Source organism: Saccopteryx bilineata, unplaced genomic scaffold, assembly GCF_036850765.1.
Source record: "Saccopteryx bilineata isolate mSacBil1 unplaced genomic scaffold, mSacBil1_pri_phased_curated manual_scaffold_21, whole genome shotgun sequence".
Lineage (NCBI taxonomy): Eukaryota > Metazoa > Chordata > Mammalia > Chiroptera > Emballonuridae > Saccopteryx > Saccopteryx bilineata.
Window position 1 is genome coordinate 439,901 of NW_027095447.1, and position 13,229 is coordinate 453,129.

Below are 13,229 nucleotides of genomic sequence, written 5' to 3' on the forward strand. Positions count from 1 at the left end.
TCATGACCCCAATGTTATTAGCTTAAGTCCAAACGTCGCTGACTTGAAGTCCAAGGTCCCTGACTTGAGCAAGGGCTCACTGGCTCAGCTAGAGCCCCGTGGTCAAGGCACATATGAGAAAGGAATCAATGAACAACTAAAGTGCCACAACTACAAGTTGATGCTTCTCATCTCTGTCCTTTCCTCTCTCTCTCTCTCTCTCTCTCAAAAAAACAAAAAACAAAAAAAAAGACCAACTGCTCAAAAAGCTAACACACTCTGCCCATTCCTAAAGTGCAGACTTTTTCTGTGACCAATCTGAGTTATAACTGTTTTCTGATGATTTACTAATCATAATCTGGATATTAACAATGTACAGTACTAAAAAGACAGACAGATTACTCCTTAACTTGAGGAAAGAGTTTTTAAGAGTACTTTAAAAATCTGGCTGGGAGAAGTAGGTAGCTGAGCTAGAGAGCGGAAAATAATAGTTCAAGATAAATGATAGTTTTATTTCTTGCTCTAGGGATAGAAATGTATTTACTTGCTAAAATGTTCAGTCACGTATATGACATATTTCCTTTTATTTTTAATCTGAATAAAACTTTGATACTGTTATAGGGATAAGAAGAAAGAACAGGCTGAAATGAATACATTCTTATGCACACAAAATCTTAGTAATAAATCCCTTTCTAATTAAAATCAAGGCCAAATAAAAAAGAGAAAAATAATTACTAAACGTGTAATAAGAGTAAAAGTAAACTTCAATTCTCTGAAGATTTTAAACTCTAACCATTCTAAACTAAACAATTTTAAGCTGACGTATTTTACAAACACTGTTGTGGCATTATATCTCTTTTGCAAAAAGTTATAAATACTTTCACATTGTTACAAGTTTTAAAATCCTTAAGGGTAGCAGGTTAAGGCAATAAGTCAAATCAGATAAGAATTTTTGAATAAAAAAACTGAGGGGCAACCAGTGAGGCAAAGTAAATATGTCTGATTTGATTCATGAAATTTAATATACCACATTCTTAGTCCTGCCAGGCTAATATTGCAGAAGAAAGAAAAACATATCTTAAAATCCACTCTTATTAACCCACTTTTTCAACAACAGATGACAGATTATTCCTAAATTTTAGTGAATATTCTTTAAGTAAATGGAGCAAGTATACAGTGTTAACAGTAATTATTGGTTGAACTACTTTAAAATATCAAACAACAGACAAATCAAATAACACTTCTGCAAAACTGGCCACCAATGTTTTCAGAAAAAACAATTCTTGATTATTCAGACCAAAATAACTAACTCCCTTTTTTTATAACTAAACTTCCTACTTAGCTTCTTTTTGCTGCCTGCATATAAATGTAGCAGAGGCACACTGCCCTGACCAAAAAAAAAAACAGAGGTAATATCTACACAACATCTACCTCAAAGTTGGCGATATTCCATAATCACATGCACTGCAGAAAATGCCCAACCACTAAACAAAGATTATTACCTAAAGTTTTTCCTTTGTTCCTGCTGCATTCTGAATCTTGTGGACTATCAGAAGGATCTGTTCCAGTTTCTGGGCCAGGTGCTTTCTCAGTTGAGTCTTGTATGCAGTGAGCTGGGCTCAAAACATTCCTGTTTTTTGTTATGTCACTGCCTTCATCCTCTTCCGGGGAATGTTTGTTACCTATGCCACCACAATTTGAGTCAGGATGTTGGAGAATATCATTTGATTGAGAGTTACCCAATGTATCTGTTTTTATTCCTAGTCTGCAAACTTGAGATTCTTCCATTGTTGCAATCACATGCTACCAGAAATAAGGAGGAAAAAACATGAAGAAAGTTAAATCAAGGAAGGAAAACTATGCAGTCCAGGAAAATACAGTTTTCCATTTAATTTATGTTTAAATGTATCTTTTTCTTCTTTTACTTGGTACAATCAAAGACATAATGTCACCATTAAACACGGTTTATTCCTCTCTTCCATAGGTATTTTTTGTTTTCTTTTGTTTTTGTATTTTTCTGAAGCTGGAAACGGGGACAGACAGACTCCCGCATGTGCCCAAACGGGATCCACCCGGCACGCCAACCAGGGGGCGACGCTCTGCCCACCAGGGGGCGACACTCTGCCCCTCCGGGGCGTCGCTCTGCCGCAACCAGAGCCACTCTAGCGCCTGGGGCAGAGGCCAAGGAGCCATCCCCAGCGCCCGGGCCATCTTTGCTCCAATGGAGCCTTGGCTGCGGGAGGGGAAGAGAGAGACAGAGAGGAATGGGGGGTGGGGGGGATGGAGAAGCAAATGGGCGCTTCTCCTATGTGCCCTGGCCGGGAATCCAACCCGGGTCCCCCGCACGCCAGGCCGACGCTCTACCGCTGAGCCAACCGGCCAGGGCTTCCATAGGTTTTTATTGAATAATGATGCTTCTCTGAATCAAAAATGGGAAAAGGAGCGGAGGGACTATCATAATGGTAGATTAGAAACTCAAAGGCTTTATACCTAATGAAGTGCTGGCAGGATCTATCACAATAGAATTTCTGAAGAACTCTTAGAATCTTCCAAAAACCCATAGCACAAAATTAAAAATTATAGCCCAATAGAAGACTTAGTGAATAAAAAAGCAGCTGTTTTACAGAAGAGCATTATGAGATTTCCAAATTCTACCACCCTAAACACCAGATCAACAACAGCCTAAGACCACAGCCCATACTATTTATTAGTGCTGGCTAACAGGAACAATACAGACATTTGGAAAAGTTTATGGTTACATCCAACATTTCTGACAATTACCTGAGAAACCTCTCCTTAAGTTTGCCTTTGTTTAACCCTGGCGAGTGCACCCTAGGAAGGTTTTAAATAAAAATATTAAAGACACAAGCAACATGGAATAAAAGAAAACAATCAGAGGGGAAAAAAATAAAGAGAAAAAACCTGAGAAGTCCAGGACAAATGATGAACATAGGTTTTTAAAAGTTACCTCATAATATTAATCTTTTTATTTCTATCTAGTCTTTAGTCTTGACTTCAAGCTAAATTAAAGGCTAAGGCATAGCTAACAGCCTAAATATTCTAAACTGATCAAAAGCAAAAAGAAAGCATATTTTACTTATTCACTTGGACCATCTCTCTCTTCACGTATATTTATTTCTGCTGGTGTACCCAGTGTATACTCTGCTGACTTTACTCCACTGAAGGAGAAAGTAAGGTTCCATTTGGGCATGGTGAGACCTTGCCCATAAAGGAAGACAAAGGCCAAAGACACCCACCCTGTATACTGTGGAGAAGAGAGGGATCCAAACTTAGATGGTTCTGCTGGAAGCAGGTACCTAAGTCACTATGCCATCTAGTTCTGTGGGGCAAGAATTCCTGAATTTAAGTTAAAAGGCTTTGAACAGTGTTCAGAGTAAACAAAGGAAGGTGGACCAATAGGCTTTGGGCTGAATAGATGTACAAAATGTTAACATAGGCAGATAATTAGATACCGATGGGTAGAGAAAAAGGCGTTGAACATTGTGTATTTTATAAAATTTGGATAGCCTGCTTCATTAAGAAGCTACAATATCCCATTTAGCTTAATTTGCTATAAGACTAAAACATTCACAGGCTTATCAGCCCATTGTGCACTCAGAATCCACTGTGTCTTCAGAATCCATTGTGCCATTGAGCCCTTGGATCACCACCTCTTAAGAATAGACTGGCCCTGGCCAAATATCTTAATGAATAGAGCATCATTTTGGCATGCTGAAGTCACAGGTTTCAGAGGTCAGGGCAAATACAAGAAGCAATGAATGAGTGCACAAATGAAGCAATCAAGTAGAACAAATTGACACTTCTCTCTCTCTTTTTTCTGTCTTCTTCTCAAATCAATGGGGAAAAAGTAACTTTTTTTTCCATACGCCCAGGATAAAAGCAGTTTATATTCAGACTACGGGTAAGGAGCTCCTGTGCTGCTTCTTTTAGACATGTGCAGAGGAAGCCAGAATAGTGGCCACATGGGCCTGTCAGTCTACTCTAAAAAAAGGATTTCATTGGTTTGTGGGAGGAACCAACTTCTCATGAAATTTTAAAGAAACTGATTGGTGAGAAAAGAAAAAGCCCATCCTTCCGGGCCTACAAGTGTGAGCACAGTGCACGCGCTTGCGTGCTCTCTCTCTCATCGCTCAGAAACAAGCGTTCCATTTGCAGGGTTTCCAGGCAATATCCCTGCCTGTACAGGCTCTATGCAGTGCCTAGACTGGACTAAGCTTTGATATGGGATGAACCCAAGCACAGATTATGGTCTTTATATTGGGCTTAATAAAGATAACTCTAAACTTTTCCCTTGGTGGGACAGAGGGAGAGGTGGCCCTGAAAGCCTGCAAGCTGCCTTCTATTTCAACTTGGAATATATCATACTGCAAAAGCCTAAACTTCTTCAAGTGTGGGTCTTATAAAATGCTTATTAAGCGGTACAACACACAAACTCTGTCAGAACAGACATCAGAACCGGTATCACCATTATTTCTATATCCGAATGTATGGTATTAATTATTGTGTATATACATACACACATTGCATATGAAGTACAATACGCTTTTACTTAACCATCCTCCTTTTGGGAATTCTTCCTTCAAAAAAGCCATAAATAGAGTGCCTCTGGGGCCCCATGAGTCCTAATGATTCCATTCTGTTATATGTCTCTGAGATAAATGCAAACAAAGAAGAGCAGAGTCCTGACATAACCAGATATAGTCCTTTTGAAAAACAGCAATTAGTTTGCCTGACCACCTATATTTATAGAGGCTTCTTGAGTATCTTGTGTGATATCCTATTTTGGGGAGTGGTCAACTCACTCAATAAAAGTAATCATGGAGGAAAGGCCCAACCAGTTTCATTCGTTAAACTTAAGTGTCACAGTCAAGAATTTACCTAGCTAGACCAAAGAGCATCTCCACTTTATGCAAAAACGTGTCCATTATTGTTCTGGATATCCAGTTGTCTATAAAGCAAAGCCATTGATCTGGTGGAATTAACAGAGAGAGACTCTCCAGATGCATGGGTCTGGTTTACTGAAGGTTGGTTAAGCTGAAACTCAAAAGTTCCTCTTTGGCTGCTGCTGCTGTTTTGCCTCAGCACTACTTATGAAGTACCAAGAACAGATACATGGCTATTAGGTGGGCTGAATATATTAATCCTCACTGCTCTGGCTTACATATTCCCTCATAAACTTTCTTACACAACATACCTGTGTGGTCTGCAACTAAGAAAACTATACAGATGGGCTGATTAAACAATTCGCTTTTAACCATCACAAATTCAGGAAATAAATCACAGCTCCTAAATAAATTATTGGGTTATTCACATTGATATCTACACTAAGTGAAATCAAGCTACTAGTTAAACCTCCAATACCCAATTGCCACAATTACCAAATGGACTTCAGTCATTGCATAATCATGGTTGGAACTCCAACATTGGACTGTGAACAAAGTAAAGGATTCTTCATTTTTGATACAGAGCCTACTAATACATGCCAGTCTTGTTAAAGTCTGATGCTAAAAACTGCCCTGTTGTGTCCAGGTTGGGAAGGGCACAACAATGAGGGTACAGTCTCCACTCTGTCCCAGAAGTTAAAGCACATCGAATCTCTGAAACCTTCTCAAGGACACTGGTCAAAAGAGTACACCACTATTAACCATCTTTTCATGTTATCGGATTTCTGTGCTACTTCAATCAGCTGAGTCTAGCCACATCACTGTTGTACTTAAACATTTTGTCATGTGATCAGCTTCCTAAATAATCTGCAGTCTGAAAATGGTATGCTTTATCAAAAAAGCCTCTAAAAATGGGGGAAAGAGGGCAGTCAAGGTGCTCAGGAATTAATCACACTCCTTAAAATTCATAAGCATCTGGTTTTATTAAGTGTAGGGTTGCCCCTCAAACACTGACAAAAGAATTCCTAATATTACTTCCTTCGCTCAGCTTCTTACCTACACACCTTAGATAGGCAAGTTGGATGCAGTCACCAGAAAAGGATCATTCCCTTCAGTCTGCCCTTAGGTAATAAACAGGACAAAAGGAGTATAGTGTTATGTAGTTCAACTTCAAAAAAATTCAAAGATATTTGATCATTCTCAAGCTGGTAATTCTTCTCAATAGCAAAACTAAGACAAAACTAAGACAACCTAGGGGCACAGTCTTCCCCTAGTATAAAATGGGGACTGTAAGTCAAACTCTGACTGACTTTTTTTAAGTGAGAGGAAGGGAGATAGATTCCCACATGTGCCCTGACCAGGATCCACCCAGCAACCCATCTGGGGCTGATGCTCAAATCAATCCAGCTATGCTAAGCACCTTAGGCCAACACTCATACCAATCAAGTCATTCACTGGCTGTGGGAGGGGAAGGAGGCGAGAAAGGGAAATGGGTGAGAGAAAGAAGCAGATGTGTGCTTCTCTTGTGTGCCCTGACAGGAAATTGAACTGGGATATCCATACGCCTGGCTGATGTTCTACCCAATGAGCTAAACAACCAGACTGACTCTTGGTTGGCTCAATCGCCTTACTGACCCTTATGAAAGTAACATGGCCATAGATTACAAGGATAATGATCATTTCTTGAGTATAACACCCACAGAGTCTCCCAAGATGGCTCCTGCAGGTCAAAGAATAGGATATAAAGGATCTCTGCAAGGTTTATTAAAATTCTCTCAGCCCTCTCACAACTGAGTTTTCTGGACCAAAGGACTGGTGTAAGTAGCAGGTGACTGAACAAAAGTTGAAGTTATAGTTAGTACAAATACAGATTTTTGTGGCACTTAAAAAGTCTAGGTACTGTGTGAGTAACATGTTAGACTCTTAAGACAGTGGTTCTCAAAGTGTGCGCCAGGGCACATTGCTGCATCCCAGAAGATTTCCAGGTATGCCCCATGGTATTCCAGAGAAATATGTGCCTGCTGGGGACCAAAAAACCAATAGGGTTTTTGAAGTATAAATTTTGGGGGGACAGAGGTGTGGGGAATTGGCTGTAAGCTGACAATCTGCCCAACTCCCCACCTAACTTGCCTGATTAGGTTGCAAAAGGCTGTTAAGCTATGGTGCTGGATTGTTTACACTATCCCCATGATCCCTGAAAAGACTGGAGGCAAGTTTCTTCTATCCTTTGTTTGGTGTAAAGTTAAGATGATATGTATGGTGGGGGTTTTCTGCACTTGGTAAAATTCTTGAGTTGCCTTGGAAATGTGATCAGAGACCACTGATTTGCTAATGGCCTCACTTTGCCCTATAAATAAAGCAAGATACGGTTTTTGGGCGCAGTTTGTTCTTGCCAGCAGCAATTACACGGCCCTCCCCACCTGTATTTTCTTAATTCTGCACAGTTCCCACTTAGTACCTGGAATTACTAGCTGTGTTGGTTTGCGGTATGTGCCCTGATCTAAAAATAAATATAGTTACTCTATTATACCATTTCATTATGGAAATACTGCTTTTTTGATTAATACATCATTATTATATTTATTATCAACACATCATTATATTATTTTTAGATAAATACACCCAAATAAAATAGATTTCTCAAAAAAAGCATGATATTGAAGAATCCTATTCTGGAAGTGAGCAAAAGTTAAGTGTAAATAAAATAGGACTTGAAGGCTGATGAACAGAATTTAATTTATAGCATTTTCCATCACTTAACACTGAACAATACAATTGGACTAGAAACCCATTCATGGAAGCTTCAAGTGATTTTGGTTTAACATTAACAGAAGAACTGGCAGCTATATCCACTGATCGTGGATTGATGATTAAATATAAGGAGTTGTCTCTTGAAGGCTTTTGGATTTAAAAGAATATGTGGCAATATCTAAAAAAGCTTTGAACTTTTTACTATAATTTTCAACATCCTATTTATATGAATTAAGATTTTCTACCCTCAACATAAGAGTAAAAAGAGAGGAATTCTTCAATGTATTGTCAAGGAAATGAGAGTTTGCCTTTCAAACAGTTGCCCAAACATGGAAGAAATCGCTAGGACATATCAGGTTCATGTTTCTCATAAACACAAGAATGAAAAAACTTAACACATTTGTGCCAGGTCCTGCCAAATTTACTCAATCTTACTAAGAATGTATCTAAATATATAAATAAAGATAACATTTTTGTCATGTTTTAGTATTTTAACTCCTGTTTTTTATAAATTCTAAAAAGCATAACTCAAAAAATGTACCATAAAAGGTTTTAATATCAAAATAAATTTAACTTTGTTGTATTTATTTTGTTTAATTACCATAAAAGCACGCTTGAACTTTATATTTTTTCCTTTAATATTTGAATTATTATAACATATTTCTCAGAAATTTGTATATAGTGCACCCACAATTATTTGTAGGATTTTAAATGCATCCCAACTTCAAAAGGTTTGAGAACCACTGCTCTAAGGTATGAGAGGGAGAGAAACATTAATCATCCTGTTTGTTCCATAACTTCCCCTAATACAGTCCTCATTAAAAATAAATTCATGTACTTAGTATGGCTCTCATAAACTACTGCAAGCCACTTTAATTTGAACAGACAACTGAATCTATCTTTCAGACAGACTGCCCCTCAAATGGAAATAACAGAAGTCCCCATTCCTATATCTCCCAAATACAATGCTTCGCAATATTACTAAATGGCTCCTTCACCCTCATTACTTTAATCACTGCCACGTTTTACTGGAGTAGATGAATAACATCTAATTGGTGTCATGAGCAGACAGGACATACTGTATTAAGTGTCCTTTCTGTTGGCAGAAAGAATGACGGAATCAATTACTCAACAAGAATCCCTTGGCCAGGGATTATGCCATAAAGCATTTTAATCCTATACCCTGTTTGGAATACTAATATAAGTCCTACTTAAGAACCCCAGCAATTACAAAGCACATTTTCTTTCCAGAAATATCAGATTATGCCCCTTTTTGTATGAAAAAGCCAAGCATGAACTTGCATGCCTCTAGAAAACCCTGTGTCTTGTATCGCAGGGGTGGATGGTCATAACCCACCAACTGCTTAAGAAAACAACACCAGTAGCCATACAGAACTTACATAACTGTGAGGTGCTCTGCAAAATAAGACTACCTTTGTTTCCCTGAAGAAACTGACCAGAGGGACAAGTGACTCTACTTGATGTCCATATTACAGGTAGTTATCCCCACTATGGCAATCATTCACTAACAAAACGTAATATAAGATCTACACAGAACTTAACCTGGAATAATCATTGGATAGCATTCAGGTAACTCTCAACTATGAGGCTACAGTTATTAGTGATGATAAATTGCTCTTTCTTCTTGTAGGCAATTCATGCACACATTTTACTGAACCTCGAACAATAGTTCAGGTCAAATGGAAAGGTCAATACAGAGCCATAAGGGAAAAAGCCATCTTGCTTTCTGAGGTAGACCAATATTTTGTGAGATCTGTGCAGCTGGTTTGGCCCTAAAATGGGAGCAGACCTATATGGTTGATTGCTGCTTTAATTAAGTAAAAGTTCAGTGGCTTATCTTACTTACCTAACAATCCTTTTGAAGGCTATACAGCAGGGGTCCCCAAACTACAGCCCGCGGGCCACATGTGGCCCCCTGAGGCCATTTGCTGACCACTGGCGTATTCAGACCCATAGCAGGGAGTAAATAGAAACAACTATCAAAAACCTCCCAAAATATACAAGTCCAGGCCCAGACAGCTATATGGCTAGTGCTCAACTTACGACCACGATTGGTTCCAACAGAATGGTCGTAACATGATTTGGTCATAAGTTGAGTAGGCTGTATGTACAGTACTGTGAAATGATGTTATAAAAATCTTCAAGTCAAAGACAATTTCCTCCGGTAAACATCTTGGGAGGGGTTTGATGAAAAATATCCAAGACACAAAACAAAAATTGCTGTACTGAGTCTGGAACAACAGTTGAAATGGTGCACGTGGAGATGGTAGTGCTGCCAGAAGCTGGTCCGCACTGTCCTATGCCCAGCTGGGCAACGCTTGCGCTGCCAGACACGGAGCATTCGTGGCTAGAGATCGTGGTCATAAAGTGGAATGGTCGTAAGTTGCATAGGTCGTAAGTCAATCAATACCTGTACTAGTAATTCTACCAAACACTCAAAGCAGATTTGGTTCCTATGCTTCTCAACATCTTCCAAAACACTGAATTAAAAGCAACAATTTCAAACACATTTTATGAGGCTAACATAACCCTCATACCAAAACCTGGCAAAGACAACATACAAAAAAAGAAAACTATAGACCAATATCTCTAATGAATACAGATGCAACAATCCTAAACCAAATACTAGCAAATCAAATACAACACATTAAAAAATAATTCTTCATGATCCAGTGAGACTCATCCCAGTAACACAGGATGGCTCAACATATGTAAAACAATTAACGTAATACACCAACCATATCAACAAAACAAAGAAAAACCATATGATTCTGTCAATAGATGTAGAAAAGGCATTTGATAAAATACAACATCTTTTTATGTTTAAAATACTCATCAAAATGGGTATAGACAGAAAATTCCTCAAAATAATAAAGGCCAGTTAGGACAAACCATCAGCTAACATCATACTAAATGGTAAAAAACTGAAAACCTTTCCTGTAAAATCAGGAACAAGACAAGGTTGCCCACTCTGTCCACTCCTATTCAACACAGTGCTGGAAGTCCTAGCTAGAGCAATCATACAAGAGAAAGAAATAAAAGGCATTCATAGTGGAAAGAAGAAGTAAAGGTTTCACTTTTTGCAGATGACATGTTCCTGCACATAGAAAATGCCAAAGACTCCACAGAAAGGCTATTAGAAACAACGAACCAATACAGTAAGGTCACAGGATACAAAATTAATATACAGAAGTCTATTGCTTTCTTATATACCAACAATGGAACTTTGGAAAATGAACTCAAAAAACTAATCCCTTTAACAGTTGCAACAAAAAATAAAATACCTAGGAATAAATGTAACAAAATATAAAAGACCTATATAATGAAAACTAGAAAGCATAACTAAAGGAAATAAGAGAAGACACAATAAAATGGGAAAATATTTCTTGTTCTTGGATAGGAAGAATCAATATAGTTAAAGTGGCCATATAACCCCCCAAAAAAGCAATATACAAATTTAATGCAATTCCCATCAAAATTCCAATGTCATTTTTTAATAAATAGAAGAAAACTCATAAGGTTTAAAGGAATCATAAAAAAAAAAAACCCTGAATAGCCAAAGTATTTCTAAAAACAAAACAAAACAAAAAGCTGTAGGCATTACAATACCTGACTTCAAATTAAGAGCCATAATAATCAAAACAGCATGGTACTGGCAGAAAAATAGACATACAGACCAATAAAACAGAATAGAGCCCAGAAATAAAACCACACACACACATATATATGTTATATATTATATATATAATATATATAGTCAAATTATCTTTGATAAAGGAGTCAAAAACACACAATGGAGAAAAGAAAGCCACTTCAATAAATGGTGCTGTGAAAATTGGAAAACCACATGCAAAAGAATAACACTTGACTACAGTTTGTCTCCTTGAACAAAAATTAATTCAAAATGAATCAAAGACCTAAATATAAGAACTGAAACAATAAATTACATAAAGAAAGCATAGGTACTAAACTCATGGAGTCTGGCGGTAGAGAACATTTTATGAATTTGACCCCAAAGGCAAGGGAAGTAAAGGCAAAGCTAAATGAATGGGACTACATTAAACTAAAAAGATCCTGCACAGCAAAAGAAACGGACAACAAAACAAACAGCCAATTAAATGGGAAATATTTGCAAACAACATCTCTGATAAAGGGTTAATATCCAATATATTTATATATAAAGAACTTAGAAAACTCCGCAACAAACAAGCAAACAGTCCAATAAAAAATGAGAAGAGGACATGAGCAGACACTTCTCCCAGGAAGAAATACAAATGGCCAACATATATGAAAAGATGCTCATCTTCACTAGCTATTAGAAAAATGCAAATCAAAACTATAATGAGGCCCTGGCCGGTTGGCTCAGTGGTAGAGCGTCGGCCTGGCGTGCAGAAGTCCCAAGTTTGATTCCCGGCCAGGGCACACAGGAGAAGCGCGGGTCTGCTTCTCCACCCCTCCCCCTCTCCTTCTCCTCTGTTTCTCTCTTCCCCTCCGGCAGCCAAGGCTCTACTGGAGCAACGTTTGCCCGGGCACTGAGGATGGCTCTGTGGCCTCTGCCTCAGGCGCTAGAATGGCTCTGGTTGCAACAGAGCGATGCCCCAGATGGGCAGAGCATGCCCCCTGGTGGGCATGCTGGGTGGATCCTGGTCGGGCACATGCGGGAGTCTGTCTGACTGCCTCCCCGTTTCCAACTTCAGAAATATACAAAAAAAAAAAAAAAAGAAAGAAAGAAAGAAAGAAAGAAAGAAAGAAAGAAAGAAAAAGAAAATAGAAATGAGTGGAAATCACTTACTTCAAAAAAGAACACCTAAAAAAAAAAAAACTATAATGAGATACCACCTCACACCTGTTAGACTGGCTATTATCAACAAGATAGGTAATAAGTGTTGGAGAGGCTATGGAGAAAAAGGAACCCTCATTCACTGTTGGTGGGAATGTAAAGAAAGTAGTACAACCATTATGGAAGAAAGTATGGTGCTTCCTCAAAAAATTAAGAATAGAACTACCAGATGACCCAGCAATTTCTCTACTGGGTATATACCCTCAAAACTCAAAAACACTGGTAAACATACATGTATCCCCATGTTCACTGCAGCATTGTTCAGGGTGTCCAAGACATGGAAACAACTGAAATGCCCTTCAATAGATGACTAGATAAAGAAGATTGGTACATATATACTATGGAATACTACTCAGTCATAAGAAATGGTAACATAATATTATGTACAAAAACATGGATGGACCTCAATATATTATAATAAGTAAAATAAGTAAATCAGGAAAATCTAAAAACTATCATTTCACACATAGGTGGGATACAGAACAGACTCATTGACATAGATGAGAGTGCAGCGGTAACCAAGGGGTGTGGGACATAGGGCAGGGGAGAGAAGGGGTTGGGGAAACAGTGTAAGGAGGGACAAATATAAGGTGATGAAAAATTATTTGACTTGGGTGATGGGTATACAACATAATCAATTGTTCAAATAATGTGGAGATATTTATCTGTAATCTAGATAACCCTGTTGATAAATATCACTCTGCTAAACTTAATATTCTAAAAAATAAAATAAA

The 13,229-nt window shown here is 38.1% G+C and overlaps 1 protein-coding gene across 1 annotated transcript in view; it reads right to left on the reverse strand.

The window, feature by feature from the left end:
* LOC136318244 (gamma-taxilin-like) overlaps nt 1–13,229 on the reverse strand; it is an 84,870-nt gene that overhangs the window by 55,880 nt on the left and 15,761 nt on the right. Inside the window, 1 exon segment of the mRNA XM_066250629.1 lies at nt 1,482–1,782. Within this exon segment, the coding sequence (XP_066106726.1) occupies nt 1,482–1,767 (286 nt within the window). The 5' untranslated portion in view covers nt 1,768–1,782.